Source organism: Candida pseudojiufengensis, assembly GCF_024610245.1.
Source record: "Candida pseudojiufengensis strain CBS 10847 chromosome Unknown scaffold5, whole genome shotgun sequence".
Classification (NCBI taxonomy): domain Eukaryota; kingdom Fungi; phylum Ascomycota; class Pichiomycetes; order Serinales; family Debaryomycetaceae; genus Lodderomyces; species Lodderomyces pseudojiufengensis.
In genome coordinates this window covers 197,661-218,023 of record NW_026261528.1, presented here as the reverse complement: position 1 = coordinate 218,023, position 20,363 = coordinate 197,661, and the positions used below count along the sequence as shown (strand labels likewise).

The 20,363-nt window shown below is 27.7% G+C and overlaps 7 protein-coding genes across 7 annotated transcripts; 3 read left to right on the top strand and 4 right to left on the bottom strand. All coding sequences in view use genetic code 12, as the record gives it.

Moving 5' to 3' along the window:
- Nucleotides 1-2,408: 2,408 nt before the first annotated feature.
- KGF55_002400 (uncharacterized protein) lies at nucleotides 2,409-3,059 on the top strand (the record flags this gene model as incomplete). Its single annotated transcript, XM_051757080.1, has 1 exon — nucleotides 2,409-3,059. One exon carries the CDS (start codon nucleotides 2,409-2,411, stop codon nucleotides 3,057-3,059), a length of 651 nt encoding a protein of 216 aa, XP_051614661.1.
- Nucleotides 3,060-3,133: 74 nt separating this feature from the next.
- KGF55_002399 (uncharacterized protein) lies at nucleotides 3,134-3,514 on the bottom strand (the record flags this gene model as incomplete). Its single annotated transcript, XM_051757079.1, has 1 exon — nucleotides 3,134-3,514. The coding sequence occupies one exon, from the start codon at nucleotides 3,512-3,514 to the stop codon at nucleotides 3,134-3,136; it is 381 nt and encodes a 126-aa protein (XP_051614660.1).
- A 382-nt stretch (nucleotides 3,515-3,896) lies between these two features.
- On the bottom strand, nucleotides 3,897-8,882 carry RPA190 (DNA-directed RNA polymerase I core subunit; the record flags this gene model as incomplete). The annotated part of the gene is made up of 1 exon (XM_051757078.1): nucleotides 3,897-8,882. One exon carries the CDS (start codon nucleotides 8,880-8,882, stop codon nucleotides 3,897-3,899), a length of 4,986 nt encoding a protein of 1,661 aa, XP_051614659.1.
- A 309-nt stretch (nucleotides 8,883-9,191) lies between these two features.
- Nucleotides 9,192-13,198, bottom strand: KGF55_002397 (tricalbin; the record flags this gene model as incomplete). The annotated part of the gene is made up of 2 exons (XM_051757077.1): nucleotides 9,192-13,061; nucleotides 13,154-13,198. The coding sequence occupies 2 exons, from the start codon at nucleotides 13,196-13,198 to the stop codon at nucleotides 9,192-9,194; spliced, it is 3,915 nt and encodes a 1,304-aa protein (XP_051614658.1).
- A 1,417-nt stretch (nucleotides 13,199-14,615) lies between these two features.
- Nucleotides 14,616-15,908, top strand: KGF55_002396 (uncharacterized protein; the record flags this gene model as incomplete). The annotated part of the gene is made up of 1 exon (XM_051757074.1): nucleotides 14,616-15,908. One exon carries the CDS (start codon nucleotides 14,616-14,618, stop codon nucleotides 15,906-15,908), a length of 1,293 nt encoding a protein of 430 aa, XP_051614657.1.
- Nucleotides 15,909-18,296: 2,388 nt separating this feature from the next.
- GUA1 (GMP synthase (glutamine-hydrolyzing)) lies at nucleotides 18,297-19,892 on the top strand (the record flags this gene model as incomplete). Its single annotated transcript, XM_051757073.1, has 1 exon — nucleotides 18,297-19,892. The coding sequence occupies one exon, from the start codon at nucleotides 18,297-18,299 to the stop codon at nucleotides 19,890-19,892; it is 1,596 nt and encodes a 531-aa protein (XP_051614656.1).
- A 55-nt stretch (nucleotides 19,893-19,947) lies between these two features.
- PPT2 (holo-[acyl-carrier-protein] synthase) lies at nucleotides 19,948-20,355 on the bottom strand (the record flags this gene model as incomplete). The annotated part of the gene is made up of 1 exon (XM_051757072.1): nucleotides 19,948-20,355. The coding sequence occupies one exon, from the start codon at nucleotides 20,353-20,355 to the stop codon at nucleotides 19,948-19,950; it is 408 nt and encodes a 135-aa protein (XP_051614655.1).
- Nucleotides 20,356-20,363: the final 8 nt, after the last annotated feature.

Below are 20,363 nucleotides of genomic sequence, written 5' to 3'. Positions count from 1 at the left end.
ATAGGATTGAGTATAATTTGATGGATTGAGTCTTTAATTAAATAAGTCCTCTATAGTTGTTTGATATCTTTATATATGTGCTCTATGTTTTAGAATGTTTTAATAATATGAAACAATTCTTTTGTATACTGAAACACTAAAAAAAAATATATATTCAATATACAAATTTACCCCACTGAAAGTATAATCAATTCTGAGGTAATACAATATTCAGTATCTCCAATTATATATATTCTAAATTGGGTTGAGCCAAAAAGAAGAACATTCAAATATAGATTGATATCAAATTATCAATTGAATATCTGTATGGAAATATAATAAATTTGGTTGTAAAAAAAATATGTACAGAATGAATAATATTTTGCAAGTAAAAAAAAAAAAAGGGAAATGAAAAGAAATTTATTTTTAAAAATTCAATTGAGCTTACTTAATTTTGAAGACAGTATTTGGTAGCATAAAAGTTCTACTTATAACGTAATGTTAATGTCTTATTATAGTAAGTAGAAGGTCGTGCAAATCCAATAAAATATTTACGAGAAATTTTGTCTTATTATACTTTTGTAACACAAATTATTCTAGTCGAGTAATATCTCTAGTCTAAATACTTTGAATACAATAAAAATTTCAATCAATCTAAAGTCAACAAACAAGTTAATACCACATGTCAAGAATTGTCATAAAGTGTTGTTTTTGCTTTTCATACTTACTTCTGAATGTGTGTTAAACTGTTCAAGAGCTAAACTTGAAAATAACTTATTCAAGTTTAAGATATACCGGTTTCCATCGTCTAATATGGTCATCTGAAAGCTCAGCTTCCGATTGAATTCGTCGATGTCCATTTAGTCGAAGTAGTGCTCTGATGTACCGGTCAATTTTTATCATTTCGTTCCTTTTATGATCTTAAAGCAAAGTGTCCGAACTGCAGATGAAGCAGATAATAAAAAGTTTGGTAGACTTGGAGAATTTTCGACAACAATCCAGGAAAGATCAGTTACTAACCCAATTCATCATCCCAGACAATTGAAGCAGGAAATTAAAAGTTAGTGAATCGAAATGGAAATAATTTTTCAAGAATCTCAATAGCGCCAAAATTAAATATCCATATGAATTGGTTAATTTCCATTCGCTCAATTTAGGGCATTATCGATACATAGACAGAGACATACAAGTTTTTATTTGATTTGCGTACGGAGGAAATTCCCACTAGAACCCTTGGAAATCATCCAACATTTCAATGCCAAAATTTTTATAGGCAATTGCTAAGACCACAAAATAGTAAATTACAATCCAAAATCCTCATATGTAAGTCAGATTTTAAAGGATTGGAAATGACAAAAGTTAACTAACCGGTACCTCGAAGCTCTTCTTCGTTAAATGGATATCGACGAACTGTTTTTCTATAAAAAAATTAGTATGTAGAACAATCCCCTTTCAAAATCCATTGGGAAAATATATCTTTTACCAGTAAATCTACTACACTGTATAATTGGGAGCATTGGTCGTAAGACTTATTTTCTCCTTTACCTGCATTTGTTTCGCCAATCGAGTTCAAAACAAAATAAATACAGAAAAAGAAGGAAATCAATCTTACGACCATTACTTAGAGTCGGAAATAGAAGGATATGAAGTCTGAACACACAAGATTGGACACAATCCTTTTTGCAGCTTTGCAAGATCAAAGGAATATTTCCTGATGGATTGGATACAATTCATTGAATAAGTTTTGGACATGCAGTAATTACCATTGAATTAGCTGGGACAATGTGCTACTATTGACAGACTCTGAAACTGGAATATCATGAAAGTATTCAAATTAATTGTAATTATACCTACTCATATGACCACAAGTTAAAACCTCTGGACTCAAAAACAAGTATCCAAACTGAAGTGCTCATCTCTCATTAAGTGTCTCAAACATGCTCTATCTCAATGGATATCCAGTTGCCGTCAATGAAACAATCAAACCGACAACGACAAGAACCGAAACGTTAATCAGTCTTAAGATATTCAAAGATGATAAAATCTTGAGTGATAGTACTTCTTTTAGATTTGGCGACAACTTAAAGTGATGTAGAATAAGAGCCTAATTTTTAACAGCGGCGTATTGTAACTCATGCCCAAGGCTATTTCCATACAAATTTATTCAATTGATTCCTTTATAGAACGGAAGAAATATTTATGTTTCATCATCGTGTATTATCCGTTTCTGTCTTTTAAGTTTTATGTCATTAATTTTATATACAGGTGCCCCAACATTTGTTAGAACTAATACGTAAGGTAATTTATAGACTAATTTAAAAATTGCTGTTTTTAAATAAGTTTTTAATCATCAAATTTACTTAAATATTCTACAACATCTTCATAAGTCAATTGACTATTGTAGTTATATTAATAAATAAGAATAAATAATGTTTAAATCACCATATTTACAAACTATTATTAAAAGATCATTTACACAATTGAAACAAGAATCAACCACGAGATCTTATTCCACTTTTAAATATCAAAATCCAATTTCAACCGTTTTCCCAAACACCAAAAGTCATTACTCATCATCAATTGCATCAACATTGAAGATTTATTCCAAAAATTCCTCTAATTCATCATCATCATCATCAATTTTCAAATTGTTATTTGCAAGTGCAGGTGCATCAATTTTAATAACAACTTCATTTACAAAATTATTTATAAATAATGACACAGCAGTAACATTACCAAGACAACAAATTTCAAATGATGTTAGGGTAAATAAATCAACTGGTAAAACAGAATCAAGATTTAATGGATTATTAAATTATGAAGAATTAACAATTGGGTCAATAACAGGTTTATTTATTGGTATAATATTAGGAAAATTATCTCAAGTATTTTTATTTGTTTCTCTAAGTTCATTTTTTTTAATTGAATTTTTAGAAAATAAAAATATTATTTCAATACCTTGGAATTCTATAATTTCAATTGGTTCTAAAAAAATTGATTTAAAACAATTAATTTTTAAAAATCCAAGTTTTAAAATTTCATTTATTTTAAGTTTAATTATTGCTGCTTATAATGTTTAATATTCATTGTTGAATTGAATTGAATTGAAAGCTAATTATTTAATCAAATGACTGTCTATATTTTTTTTTTTATTTTATATTGTATAACTTCGTAATAACAAGTTTGATATAGAATCAGTTGGAGTTGATGATGTTGAAAATGATGAAGTCTCAATTACATTTTTTATTTTTTGATTTATTTCATAAATTGTATTTTTATTTTCTAATTCATTTAATAATTCTAATCTATCTGTATCATCATTTCTATCATGATTCTTACTAAATATTGTTTCATCTAATATAAATGATTCATTTATTGGATTACCAAATAATTTATCATACATTGAATCTAATAAATATTCATCATAAATTAATATATATTCTTTTTCCATAATTTTCATATTTTTAAGAAATATTTGAAAATTTGATATTGATTCAAAAGTTTCATAACCTTGAATATTGAAAAAATTGGACATCTTATTCTTAAAATCAAGTTCCAGTCAAATTAAAAGAACACCATTTGAAAAAATTATAGAGAAGTATCATATAGTATTTCATATCTTTAACTTAAAATTTTAATCATCTTTTTATAATTCATAGTTAGCTTGTTGTTGCACTTTACTTATAAAATATTAAAATGTGGGGTTTTTCTTGGAAAGTTGAAATTTTTATAAATACCCCTTAAAACCTTTTTTAACATTATATTTTCTGAATTGATTCAAATACAACTTGTTATGCCAACCCTACTAGATCAGATTTACAAAATCTACAAGTCATCTAATGATTACGTTATCAAATTATCTCTGTTATTATGCTATAAACAATGAAATATTCAAAATCTAAAAGTGTTGTCAACAACTATTCTTTTATTTCTTCAATTTTTGGCATTTGAGCAAAAATATCAAATGATCCTGTACCAACATTTGATAATTTACCCATAACAATTTTAGCAGAAGGACTTTCTAATTCTTCTCTATCACCATCTAATACAGCTTTTGTTAAAAATTGACAAGTTGTTTCATATGACATTTTCATAAAACTTGAAGTTGATGAATCAATACCTTGTCTATTAAATGCAAGATATGAACCTTCTCTTGTCATCATATCTGCTATTAATTCTAAATGTCTTGAAGAAACACTTATACCATAAGTATCAAAAACTCTATAAATTTCATTTACTATAGTATTTCTTGCTGCTTCAACTCCATAAGTTTTTAATACAGAAGCAATATCATTTGATGTTATAGAATTTAATTTTATAAAATCTTCTTCTTCCCACATTGCTTTAAAATTAACACCTTCTGTTGTTAAAATTCTTTCACCTGATATACCAGGTTCTGGTCTAAGACATCTACCAATATTTGGAATTTGTCTAACTACAGTTTTTCTTAATAAATCTTCAACTATATTTACCATTAATAATTTTTGAGTTTCATTACCATTTAATTCTAATTTAAATTCACACCATTCACCTTTGTCATCATCAAAATTAAAACTTGTAACCATATTATGATTTGCAATAACTTCTGCTTGACGATCTTTTGCTGATTTTGATAATTCTGATTTTTTATTATCCATTTTAATATCACCATCTTCATCTTCAGAATCCAGATCTGATTCTGATTCTGAATCACTAGAAGATGTATCTTTTCCATCAACATCTTCCATTTCTTCATCACTTGTTTCTTCTGCTCTTTTCATAGTTTCAACTTCATCATCGTCTGGTCCATCATATGATACTTGTTGTTTAGCTTTAGATTTCATATTTTCTTCTTCTGCATCTTCTTCTTCTCCTTCATCTTCATCATCTGATATATCTTTAATTTTACCACTAACAGTTTCCATATCAGTTTTACCAGCTGATTTACCAACTGTTGGCATATAATCTGGTTTTTTTTGTTTTTTAACTTCTTTAACTATTTGTGTTTCTAATGCATGAATAAATGATTTAGTAACAACATATTCTAATTGTTGTTGACTTATATCATATTCAGTTTCATATTCTTCTCTTGTATAAAAACCTAAATGTATAATATATGATCTACTATTAGATCCATCTTCATCTTGTGAAGTAGTTTCAGTAACAGTTACATTATCAACAAATTCAGACATAACAACTTTAGCAATTGATTTACAAAATGCATCAGCTTGTTCATCAGTAACATCATCTAATATTGGTAAAGTCATTTGTGGAGTTTTTATAGAAGCTGAAGCAGTCATAATAATTTCTCTCATACGTGGTATACCTAATGTAACATTTGCTGCACCATGACCAGCAAAATGGAAAGTATTTAATGTCATTTGAGTTGATGGTTCACCAATTGATTGTGATGCAATTATACCAACTGATTCACCAGGATTTATTAAAGATCTCATATATTTTAATTGCATTAATGCTCTAAATTTCTTTTCAGTTAATTTATTTGATGTTTTAGCTTCTTCTTTTGATTGTGCAAATAATTCTGGATGATCATTTACAAATGAATCTAATTTTTCTGAAAATTTTTCTGAAACTGCACCAAGATATTTTGAAGGATTATAAACATTTAATATTGGATCATATTTAATAACTTGATCATAATGAGGAATATCTTTTTGTTTTTTTAATGATTTTTTAATCTTTTTAGAATATGATGCTGCTTCAGATGTATCTAAATTATCAATACCATCACCAGGATTATACTTAGCTAATAATGCATCATAATTTTCCAAACAGAAATCAAATTGATTCATATGTGATTGTTTTGTAGTATCTATGGAATCACCACCATATAAGAATTGAATCATTGTACCATCCCCATCTCTAACAGTATTATCATAATTAACGTGTACACCTTCTAATTGTTTAGTTAAACAACGTTGTAAATAACCAGATCTAGATGTTTTAACGGCAGTATCAATTAAACCTTCTCTACCAGCCATACAATGGAAATAATATTCTTGGGGTCTAATTCCTGAGTAAAATCTTTGTTTAATATAACCACCAGCTCTTGCATCAGTTTCAAAAGATTTAAAAGAAGGTAAAGTTTTACCAGAAACCATTACCGGAACTCTTCTACCTTCTAATGCTTGTTGACCTAAAAGACACATAATTTGAGAAACATTAACATTGGAACCTTTAGCACCAGATAATGCCATTGCTTGCATAGAATTATATGGAAATTTTTTCATAGTACCATCAGGTACACATTTTGAAACAACTTGAGATGTAATTGCATTAACTTTAGATTGAGTAATAGCATCAAGAATTCCTAATTTATTATCATCTCTTAAAATTTCTTCCAACCTTCTTCTTAATTCTTTATCATCATTTGGTGTTTCTTCATCTAAATTAGTTACTTCAGTTGCAGCAATTCTACCAGTATCAACTGATTGTTTTAAAATGTCTTTTCTCCATTCATTTCCATCTTCAGTTAATCTTAAATCATCCATACCACAAGTAAAAGCAGTCATCATAATATAGTTTGTAAATAATCTACCTAATACACTTAATGCTTTACCTGCAACATCTGGACCATATACTTCATGTAATGAATGAACAATACCAAATTGTGATGCACCATATTGTGATTTATCTAATATACCTGATAATAATTCACCATTTTTGAAAATAACTTCATTTTCTGTACTTTCTGCACTCCAATAATCACTTTTAATTTTATTTTTTGATATTAAATTTACACCAGGTACATTATCAGGTTTAATGTTCAATAAAATCGTAGTAATAACTTGTTTACCAGTCCATAAATATTCTGGTTTGAAAATAGCTGGAGGAACAGTTATTATTCTACTTCTACCATTTGTATGTCCATCTTCTGGTCTTATACATCCATAAATTAATTGTTGATAAGTTTCTTTATTGAAAAAAGTATCTTTATTAGTTAACCAAACACCAGCTGAAATATGATCTTGAATTAACCCTCTTAATGGGGCTCCTGAAGTTGGAGTTAAATATTGAGAATCAGTATTAGCTAAATTTAAAGCTTCAGCTTTAGCATTTTCATTTTGTGGGAAATGCATATTCATTTCATCACCATCAAAATCTGCATTATAAGCACCAGTATTTGCATAATGTAATCTTAATGTTTTTTCACCAGGTAAAACTCTTACTTTATGACCCATCATAGAAGCTTTATGTAAAGTAGGTTGACGATTCATTATTACTACATCCTTGTTTTTTATATGTCTGTAAACTTTTTTCCCAACAAATGTTGATGATCCAGATGGTGTTAATAATTGATTTGCTAGAGCTTTTCTTTGTTCTAAACTCATTCCATTTAAATTAATTAGTGAGCCGTCTTCGTTATGTATTTGTACTGCACCTGGCCATTTATCTGGACCGTTAATAACAGCTTGTCTTAATTCTGATGCATTATGAGAAGTAACAGGTTCAGGATAAGTTAATTTTGTTGCAAAAACAGGTGGTACACCAATTTCATTAGTTTCTAAATTAGGATCAGGAGAAATAACTGAACGAGCAGCATAATTAACTCTTTTACCCATCATATGTTTTCTAAATAAACCTTCTTTCTTTTCTAGAGCTTGTTTTATACCAGGATTCGGTATTTTACCAGCTGGTGCATTTTGATTTTTTGTTGAATCTATAAAAGCATTTACATCATTTTGTAAAGTAACAAATGAATTCATAAGTCTATTAAAAATAATTTTCTTTTGTTCACCACTTAATTTTTCTTGATACATTTTAGTTATTTGACTATTTAAATCTCTTATAAGTACTGAAGTCTTTAATATATTTGACAATAATTCATTTTGTGCATTTTCGTGAATTTCATCACCTAATTTAGAAGGTAATCTAAATCGAGTTGGTGGAACTAATATTGATTGTTTGAAAAAAATATCACCACTTGTATGTTCATGCTGATAAGGTCTTGAATGGAAAACTTTTTGTAAAACTGGTTGTTCTTTTTCAAAAACTGCTCTTATAATGTTTCTTATTTCTGAAGCTAAAACATATTTAGATCCACTTTTATGTTTAATATTCGGTATATCAGTAGTTCCAGAATTAGATTTTGAACTTCCATTTTTTTTAATCATATCAGGTCTTTGATATCCTCGTACTCTATTATTTGTAATTTGTTTATCATTTAATGAATTTTCAAAAATTTTTACAAATCCATCTTTTCTAAAACTTGGTGAATACATTCCACAATTTGAACATTTAGGTCTACTTAATAATCTTCTATAAAAATCATGAATTGTAGATTTTCTTTCTTCACTTACTGATGCCGTTATTACTCCCTTTGATGTTGTTCTTCCATCTTTAATTGCATTTGCAATGGCATTTTTAACAAATAATTGACGACGTTCATTCAATTCTTTTTTCGATTTTTCATCAACTGATGTTTCCTCATCTTCTTCTTCATCATCCATATCAACATCTTCAGTTTTAGATTTTCCAGATACAGTTAAATTCTCCAATTCTATACATTCTAATAATAATCCATATTGAATCAATTGTAATTTATATTTAAAAAAATCAGTTTCTACTTGATTTAATTTAAATTTATGACAATATAGACAAGAACTTCTTAAAAATATATATAATTGATTAAAAAACATTGGATTATAAACTGGTACAGGTAATTCAATATGACCCATATGACCAGGACAAAATTTTTCATCTAATCCACAAGTAGTACATACATTTCTTAAAAATGCACCTAATGATAAATCATAAAGTCCTCCATTTACAGGATGACCTAAATTATCAAATACTATTGGATTTGTGATTTGTTTTGCTGATAATTTTGAAATTTCTTCATCTGATAGTATACCGAAATCAACAGATGATATTTCTGATCCTACTGGTTTCGAAATATCCATTTTTATCACTAGTAGTTGATTATATTTTTAATTTGTGATTGTGATACGGTGAGATTGTATACTGATTGGATCTGATTTTTTTTTTTTCTATTGCACTTGTAAAAACTCATCTCTATTTAAATTTCCGAATAAAATCAAATTAAAGATTTCAATACACAAAAACTAAACTATTCTAAATCACGAACTATCACAATTCACTTCTGATGGTCTCTGACTCTTTAAAAAGAGATTACAAATTGAATCAAACATATATTTGAGCTTATTATACAAATTTGAATTAAAATATCTAAACAATAACAAAGTTCTCAATTAAAAAATCTTCTTAACAACACCTTTTGCTGCTCCATAACCAGCTTCAACACCTTTACTTGCACCTTTAAATCCTAAACTTCCAATACCTTTTCCAGCACCAGCAACTCCTTTTCCAACAGTTCCAACACCATGACCTACTTGGCCAATACCAGTCTGTGATTTTGGTTTAACGTTTAATACAAATTCAGGTTTAAAAGATAATTCAGCATATGCAAATCCTGCTGGATCACCTTCTTCACTTTCTAATGGAATTTCAACTTCAACTGGTCCTTTTTTCATATCATATTTATTTAAATCAACTAATCCAGTACCTAATAAATCATTAGCATCAGCCATATCCCAATCATAACATACAAATTTTAAAACCGAATCATATAAATTAGCAACTTCAACAGTTGTTTTTTGATTCCATTTAGGATCAAGAGTCTTTTTAATTGTTTTAGTTTTGAAAAATGAATTTTTTTCAGTATTTAAATATAATTTTATGAAAGGGTCAGAAAATCCATTTCTATCTGATGCTGGTAATCCTTTTGCATGTTCAACATTAATTGTTAATATACCTGAATTATCAGAAGAATCTTGTGGTGGAATTCCAGATTGATAAATTAATGGAACCCAAGAAAAACGAATTTCAAAAGAAGCATTTCCTGATCCTTCTAATTGAATTGACATTGGTTTATCATAACCATTTTTTAATAATTGTAATGTTGGAATAGTTAATTCTGCAACACATTTATCAACTCTATTATCACTTTTTTCTTTAACTAATCTAAAACAAGTTTTAGACCATTCTAATTCAGTTATAGTTGAATCTCCTGTTATTTCAATTTTGGATTCTTTTTTAGTTAATTTTTCAGATATAAAATCAGGATAACCTTGATTACCTGAATAAACTTGTAAATATGTATCATTTTTAGGTATAGTTCCTTTTATAATTTCAAATACTAAAATACCACTCTTATAAGCAATCAATTGATCTAATGATAATCTTAATTTTTGACCATAACTTTCTTCATCTTCATCATCTTCTTCAATTTCATTCTTATCTTTAGATTCTTGTTGTTTTAATTCATCTGAACTTTCCATACCTGATGGAGCTTTACTATCTTGTTTAAGATCTTCTAATTTCTTCTTTTCTTCTTCTGCATTCTTTTTATCCTCTTCTTCATCTTTATAATCTTGTAATGTCATAACTGGTAAACATGGATAAAATGATAATGTATATGTAACTGAACCTTTTGGACCCTTTTTCGAAATTAATTTATTAGTTCTTTGTTTTTTATCAACATGTTCAATATATTGTCCTCTTTCATCTTTTTGAATGAATTCATTTAATTTAACATCAAATGAACCTAAAGTACGATCAGCAGAATGAGATTCAACATCCATAACTTCAATTGTTAATTTTTGATTTGGTGAAGATATACTAACATAATGTACTTCATTCCAAGTAGGATCTAATGATGAATCAACTGCTGCCGTTCTTGCTTTTTCAAATCCATTAATTAATATTCTTGCATATGGATCAATTTTACCAATAGTTTCTAAATTACGTAAATCTTCTGCATGTTCGATATCAACTCTAATAACACCAATTGGATTAGTGTAACCACCAGCTCCACTTGCACCCTCTAATTGCACTGGTTTCCAAGTAGTATTGATTCTAACTTCACCACCTTTACTCAATGGAAACCAAGTTTGCTCAACTTGAGTAGCATCAATTAATTCATTTAATGTATGAGAAATTTTACCAATAACTTTTCCATTTTGATCTTTGATCAATAACTTAGCTTTTGCTTTTGCTCTATTAAAAACAATTTGTTCAGTTGTAGCACCCCAACCTGGTGTATTTGTATTTTTTTGAACTGGAGTTTCAATAACAGTTTTATTATCAAATATAAGTTCAGCACTAGTTGATGCTCCTTTATCACCACCTTTCAAATGTCTGGCTTCAACAACTTCAATTCTTGCAATACCGGTATTCAAATCTGGTGGTGGAGTAGTAGCACCATCAGCTTGTTTTTCAGGTTCTAAAGTTTTCATATAATTAATACCGAAACTGAGTTCACCAACAGGTTTATTATTTCTCAAGAATGCTGCAGTAAGATTAGGTTGTTTTGGATTATCAATTAATGCCTCTAAATCAAATTGAACAGCACCAACTTGTCTATCTTTCCTAAAATCATTATAGTCAATAACACTAATGGTTAATGGTTCTGATAATGATGAAACCGGAACATAAATTGTTTCATCCCATTTTGGTGCATCTGTATCACTAATAGTTTTTGTTCTTGCTAACACTTTATTTCTAAATCCAAAAGTTAAATAAGGATCTAATGTATTTCCAAGAGTTTTAAAACCTTTCAATCCTCTTGCCGAATGAACATTTATAGCTAAAACTCCAATAGCAGAATCTAAAGCATTACCTGCTAATAATTGTTGAACATTTAATTGAAAAGACATTGGGTTAAACAAAATGGGACCAACATATTTTTTAACCATTTCATTAATAAGAGGATATAAACCAGGAAATGCTAAAACTTCCCACCACCAAGAAGCTTCACCCAAAATTTTGGTGTTAAAATCATATTGTGGAGGTTTGATCATTGATACATTAACTGTTTCAACATGCGGAAAAGAAGTCATTAATCTTAATCTGATTCTAGCTAAACCCTTAAATGAAACATCAGCAATTGTTATTGGTAATGTAACACCAAATACAGTTGCTTTAACAACAATATTTTCATTAACGTTATTTTTTAATTGTTTATTATTAGCATCAACATTAGCGTTTGGTGTAAATGAAAAACCCCAATCCATTACAACAACATCATCTGCTGTTCCAATTAATGTTTTTACTTTATCAATTCTTGGGGGTTTTGTTCCTAAAGTAAATGTATCTAACCAAACTGCTGAAACAAAAGCTGGAATAGGTAAACCAGCCATAATAGGATTTGCTTGATCACAAACAATTTGTGAAATAGAAGGTTCAAGGAAATACCAAAATTTCTCCAAAAAGTAATTACACCAATCCATAGTTTCATAATCATCTTCAATTTGTTTAACTGAAAATTCTCTTTGAGCTTGTTCTCTTAATATACCTCTATATTTTTTAACTGATGCACGATATAATAATGAAAATATAACCATTATAAAAAATAATGGTGCAACTGAAAATCTAAACCATCCTACAATCCATGATAAAAGACCTCCTAAAATTAAATAAGCTGTATTATGATACCAATCACCATACATTATAGCTGGTAAATATTGATCGAATATAGATCCCTTTGATAATAAATCAACTGATTCATCAGCTGCAGTTAAGGCATCATCAGCTTCATATCCTCCGACTTCTTTCCATCCTCTAAATGTTGGATCCACTGGTTGTCTTGGTGGTGGTTTACTTTTAACATCAGACATATCAAAATCTGGGCTTGGTTTTAAACCTGCATTATCTTGTTTTCCAAAAACTGCAGATTTTTCATTATCTTCAATATTTTGTTTTGATTCTGATTCATTGGATTTATTCTTTTGTATTGATTTATTTTCTGATTGAGCTGAAGCTGATGGTACAAGTGGTCTGTTTAAATATGTAGGGTCTTTTTCATTAAAATCTGATTGACGTGCATTAACATTTTTATGAAAACCATCACCAATTGATGGATTAGGTAAATCTTTATGATCATTATTATTAGATATTTGTCCATTTTGAGCATTCCCATTTGATTTTGAATGTGAATTAAGTTGATTATCTTGATGTGCATTTTTTTTCAATTGTTTAATTTTATTTGGTTCTAATGCTTCTTCTGGCGATGGAGCTTGTTCTATATCAACTTGTTTTGGAGGGGATAAAAGGTCATTTGGCTATTATAAATTGAGTTAGTAAACGTTCTTTAATTGCAATTGTAATTGTGATTTTATTTGGTCTGCTAACCAATTGAGTGTGAATAACATACATTTGAAGCTCCTCCTGCTTCAGGTGCAACACCAACATCAGCCATTTTGAATCAAGATTTATATAGCTAATTCAACTTATTTAAGATCAATTGGTATTATATTGACTAGTACAAGTATAAGCTAATTATTTTAAGTTGTTTTTATTAAAATAGATAAACTATTTTGCAGTGTGAATTTTAATATTGCTATAATATTAATAGATTTATTATTATTCTCGAGATAATAAAAGGAAACATGAAATTTTCATTTACGAACAAAAGAGTGAAAAAACAAAAAAAAAAGCAAATTGAGTGTAATGTATCAATGATGTAATAAGATCTGAATTCATATCAGGATTAACATGTAGATGAAGGGCTATTCATTGACAAACACATCAAAATTCTAGGAATAATTCATTGAACCTACGATGAAGCTAATTTTGACATATTATTATTTTATTATAGAATTACATCTACAATTCTACTAATAATTTGTACCTTTTTTCACAGTACATTATATTTGCGTTATTTTGTGTAATCGTTTTAAGTAATAGAATTGGTAGACTAATGAATAATATATCTTTGTAAAACTAAGGGAATATTGATGAGTCGGAAAGAAGTCATGATTAAAATCCTCGTTACGATCTTGTTGGAAAATATTTATTAATCTACCGATCATGAATGCATAATGAATGCATAACCTTTGACTTGAGTATTATGTTGCAAACAAATTTTCGATCAAATTTGGTTGCAAAATTGTTCTAAATGCGGATTAAGAATTACAAAAAGAGTAACACCAACTTTCAATGAGTTAATTTATTTAAAAAATAAGTAGCAAATCTGAACCCTTTCCAGTGGTTTCAAATTGAAAACATATCTTGATGATCTTGATTAGATCAGAGATCCATCGGAATAAGATTTGGATCACTTACAATCTCGGTTGGTAGCATACGCTTATCGTGTGTTGAGAATTCTAGCATCGCGTTAAGCGCAAGTCTAAAATCAATGACAAGTTTATTAATTATATGAAACAAGGAGTTTTGAATAAAGTTTTACGTGATACTATTTATTGATAAAAGAGGAGTTTGAATGAAATTGGGGTAATGATGATTGTTACATTATATAAAGATCAAAAGTATCTTTGAAATGATAAATGAAATTATTAACTGTTTCTTTAACTCAAGTACAGATTATCATCAACTACTACAATTATTAGATTGTTATTCATTATTTATATTATATATATTAGTATTACAAGTGTCAACTGCTGTTCTTATAATCATTAGTATTGAAGCAGTATTATTTATATATTAGAAACTATTATTGTCATTATCGCACGCATCTCTAGTCTGGTTTTACAACAGATTAGAAGTCAAAAGCGATAACCATTTCGCTGATAGTAATAGTTTATCAATTTATATTCATTTGATTGAAAGTTTAAAGTTCATAATCAAAATAAAAGAAAGAATTTGTATTATTCAAAATGAATTACTCGTCTAGAGAAACTTCTGTTGAATTAAGTGAATCATCATCAAGTGTCGATCAAAGAAGTAAAATTGTTGTTGATAATAATGGTGATTCAGATATGGACATAGATGAAGCATTAGTTGAAGCAATTTCTGATGTAAATGATGACAATGAAGATCAAGAAATTGATGAAAATTTAAATTTGTTACCTAAGAAAAATAAATACAGAGTTTATCCAAAACATAACGATTTTACCAAATTGATGCAAAATTTCCAGTATTTAAAATTTGCAAGAGAATGGGTAAATGATGAGGTTGAAAGTATGAATTCAAAATTTATTAAAGATGCTCCAGCAATAAATGTTAGAGATGGTGAGAGTATTTTAAAATGGAAGGGGATTATTGAGAAGATATTTAATCATTATAAAGGTTTGAAAAAAGCAATCACAACTCCTAATGAATTTGATCCAGAAGTTGATAAAGTGAAAATGATTTATTTTGGAGAAGCTTCTGAGATTGTATATTTAATTCAAAAATTTGATGAAAAATTATGTGCTGACTTACAAGACGGTAAGTTATTGCAATTGAAAGATAAAATTCCTGAGGTAGATGATTTAACTTTGAAAATTATCTGGGATTATTTGAAGTCATATGTTGATCCAAATTTATCAAATGAAATAAATGATCGATTTGCTCAAGCAGCAACAATCAGATTAACTACAACTGATTATAAGATTTATCCAGAAAGAAGAAGAAAATTTGAAGAACTTGGAAAGACTGATGAATTAATTGAATTCATATTGAAATTAAATAAAGGTCAGATTGGGGGTCATTATACTGATTCATTTTATATTGCTGTACATAATAATTTTAATAAATTGTTCTGTCAAAAATTAGTTCCAATTTATAAAAAATGGGAAAATGATAAGACAATTAAACTTCCTGATGTTGATGATTTTTTCACACTGGTTCAAAATGATGTTCGTTTTATTCCAAAGAGATTGGAACCTGTTGAAAGTATTAATTATGTTAAAACAACAGCATCAGATTATAGAAATAAAACTATGGGAACAAATTATAATAATAATAATAGAGTTTTTAAACCGGATGTGAATAAGAGGTTTTATAAAACCAGTGGAAATAGAAATTATTTGAATACATCTCAAGAGAATGATGAAATTGATATCAAAGAAGAACATGAAGAGAATAAGATTAAGAAAGAGAATCAAAATGAAAACTTAAATGAGAAATTGAAAGAATTAACTAAAATGGTTTTGTCATTATCAAAAGTGATTGAAGACAAAACATAATTTATGAAATATTTTGAAAATTATATGAATGAAGATAAATTTATTGAAATTCAGATGAATAATTGATAATGATATTTGAAAATTATAAAATTAAGATTTTAATTAAGTATGCAAGATGTACTTATAGTAAGTATAAATTTAATTTAAATTTTTTAATGTATTTAAATGAAATGAAAAATGAACTTTGTTTTTAGATCTAGAAATGATATAACTGAAGAGTCTTTTGATCACATACTGATATAGCTCAGGATCCACCATTGGTTGGTAGTATTATCTCAACTCCAACTCACAAAAATAAGAGGGAGATTAAATAAGGTATTAAAGATAATTATAATAATTTAATTTATAAACTACTACAGAGAAAATACCAAATTGAGATAAATATGAATTCCAATGGGAGATATATCGGAGTGAGAACCACAAAGTGGTGAGACAGAAGTATGCTTCTATAACTTCAGATGAAGAATAATGTGTTAAACGTTTAGATGTAAGTCGAATAGTATGACAAATTTAAGTACTACGATGAAGAAAAGTACAATGTCTAATAAAGAGAAATAATCTTTTAGACTATCATACAATACAAGAGCTTTCTAAACAATTCACAACTAGATCAGATAGATTTAAAACTATCAAATAGAGAAATATTTAAATTTATATAACTAAATTAAAGAATTTAGTAAGAAATACATTATATATAAAGTGATTGAAAGTTGATAATTGAAAAGTTATTACTTTAAATTTTGAAAGTATAAATTAATTATAAATTTTAACCTAATACTGTTAATGATATTAAGTTTAATGTCGAAATTGATATTGATGAATGAAATGATAATAATGATTATGTGGTAATTCTTATATATTAAATTAGATTGCAATTGACATATGATTGAAGGAAAGTATATTTACATTATGAAAAATGTTTTTATATTATTATTTAAATTGAATATGAAAATTAACTATTGGAAAATATATTATTTAATATTAAAGCATGAATATTAGCTGCATGAATCATTAAAATTGATAGATGTATGAATAATTAAAATTGATATTCAAAATTATTTAAATTTTAAACTAAGATGAGTTTGTCTGTTATGAAATTAAACAAATAGGGGGAGATATACCGATTTTAAAATTTATTAGCATATACTGATTTTAACATTTATTCTGCATGATGGATAAAAAGGGCAGATTTGAATTTAATTTTAAAGTTTATTCTGCATGATGGACAAAAAGGGCAGATTAGAATTGAAGATAAAGAACTATATTTTATCATAAAGATTGGGTTTTCTTAGAAAATTTGTGAATTCTACAATTTAATTAAATTTTTACAATCAGACAATAAGTTATAAATTATTTTACACATATGAAGTGGTTTAAAGAAATTACATTTTTGAAAAAGACATAGATCAAATATTCATTATTTATAAGTATTATTAATTTTGAAATTTTAGGATGATCATAAAACTTGGTCAATTAATTTGATTTATCTGCTATAATTAGATTCGTCGTTCATAAATTCCATCGAATAAGGGCAGTGTTGAGAATTCTAGCATCGCGTTAAGCGCAAGTCTAAAATCAATGACAAGTTTATTAATTATATGAAACAAGGAGTTTTGAATAAAGTTTTACGTGATACTATTTATTGATAAAAGAGGAGTTTGAATGAAATTGGGGTAATGATGATTGTTACATTATATAAAGATCAAAAGTATCTTTGAAATGATAAATGAAATTATTAACTGTTTCTTTAACTCAAGTACAGATTATCATCAACTACTACAATTATTAGATTGTTATTCATTATTTATATTATATATATTAATATTACAAGTGTCAACTGCTGTTCTTATAATCATTAGTATTGAAACAGTATTATTTATATATTAGAAACTATTATTGTCATTATCGCACGCATCTCTAGTCTGGTTTTACAACATCGTGACTGAAAATAAATTTTCCAATGGGACAAATATTATAGACTAGTGAATCAGATTGTATGACAGAGATGTGACACTTTCTTTGATCTATCAACGATCAAAATGTGATTGATCTATATTGGATGTAGATTCTATTCAATATGAAAAATCATATCCTGAAGTTCAACAGCGTATAGTGCAAAAGAAATAGTATTTGATGTAACAAAATCTGGAAGAGAGATGAGTTCAAAGACGTTTTAATATTTTATTATTCTTTTGTGTAAAAAAAAAAAATTTAAACTTATTAGCATATTCAGATTCTAGTATTAATAAAGTGAAAAATTTAAATAATCTGACTCTTTGATATATACTCATTGATATTCAGTTCAATCTTTTGTTTTTTTATCAACAACTCACTTTCATTCATTTACATCTTCATTCAAATCGAAATATCCAACGAACTTCTCCAAGAATGTCACCAACTAATCCGGAAGATGTTCCAATTGAAGTATCAAAAGTATTTGATACTATCCTAGTATTAGATTTTGGTTCTCAATATTCACATTTAATTACTCGTCGTTTAAGAGAATTCCAAGTATATGCAGAAATGTTACCATGTACTCAAAAAATTTCAGAATTATCTTGGAAACCTAAAGGTATTATATTATCTGGTGGTCCATATTCTGTTTATTCTGAAGATGCACCACATGTTGATCATGATATTTTCAAATTGGGAGTACCAATTTTAGGAATATGTTATGGTATGCAAGAAATAGCTTGGATTAATGGAAAGGGAGTAGCAAGAGGAGATAAAAGAGAATATGGACCTGCTACTTTAAATGTTGAAGTTAAAGAATGTGCATTATTTAAAGATGTTGATCATTCACAAGTCTGGATGTCTCATGGCGATAAATTACATGCTTTACCAACTGGTTTTAAAGTTGTTGCAACATCAGACAATTCTCCATATTGTGGTATATCAAATGAAAAAGAGAAAATATATGGTATTCAATTTCATCCAGAAGTTACTCATACTTTACAAGGTAAAACATTATTAAAAAATTTTGCAGTTGATATTTGTCAAGCCAATACAAATTGGAGTATGGAAAATTTTATTGATACTGAAATTGCAAGAATAAAAAAATTAGTTGGTCCAACAGCAGAAGTTATTGGTGCTGTTTCTGGAGGTGTTGATTCAACAGTTGGAGCTAAAATAATGAAAGAAGCAATCGGTGATAGATTTCATGCTATATATGTTGATAATGGTGTAATGAGATTAAATGAAACAGAAAGTGTTAAAAAAACATTAGATGAAGGATTAGGTATTAATTTAACAGTTGTTGATGCAGGTGATTTATTTTTAGGTAGATTAAAAGGAATAACAGATCCTGAAAAGAAAAGAAAAATTATTGGAAATACTTTCATACATGTTTTTGAAGAAGAAGCTGCAAAAATTAAACCACATGATGGTTCAGAAGTTGAATATCTTTTACAAGGTACTTTATATCCAGATGTTATTGAATCAATATCCTTTAAAGGTCCATCACAAACAATAAAAACTCATCATAATGTAGGAGGATTATTAGAAAATATGAAATTAAAATTAATTGAACCTTTAAGAGAATTATTTAAAGATGAAGTACGTCATTTAGGTGAATTATTAGGAGTTCCACAAGATTTAGTTTGGAGACATCCTTTCCCAGGTCCAGGTTTAGCTATTAGAGTATTAGGAGAAGTTACAAAAGAACAAGTTAAAATTGCTCGTGAAGCAGATGCTATTTTCATTGAAGAAATTAAAAAAGCAGGATTATATAGACAAATTTCTCAAGCTTTTGCTGCATTATTACCAGTAAAATCAGTTGGTGTAATGGGTGATCAAAGAACTTATGAACAAGTAATTGCTTTAAGAGCTATTGAAACTGTTGATTTTATGACTGCTGATTGGTTTGTATTTGAAGCTCCATTTTTGAAAAAAGTAGCTTCAAGAATTGTTAACGAAGTTGATGGTGTTGCTCGTGTTACTTATGATATTACTTCAAAACCACCAGCAACTGTTGAATGGGAATAGATTTTAAAAATGATAAAATACAATACTTTAATGAATATGTAATATTAGAATATGTCTATATTTTGTAAACTTTTTGTCTTAAGACTGTAGCAATAACTAATGTATCATCATGAGAAAGACTTAAATGAAATTCCTCATCTTCCACGTTGTAATGATCACTCCAAATAAATGGTTTATTATAAGAATCATGATATCTATACCATTGATTAAAATTGTAATTTTTTTGATCTTCGGGACCCAATGTTTTAAATAATGCTTCCTTTGAAGCCCATGCACCAGTTATATATTGAATTTGTCTTTCTGTCGTGAATGATTTAAATTTAGGAATTTCATGAATTGGATGTAAAATTCGATCACATAATCTTGATGTAAAAGTTGATGATTTTGTTTGAAGTAATTTTTGAAATCTTGATGAATTTATTACATCGATACCTATACCTAATGTAATCCCAATTTTTTTCATTTACTTGA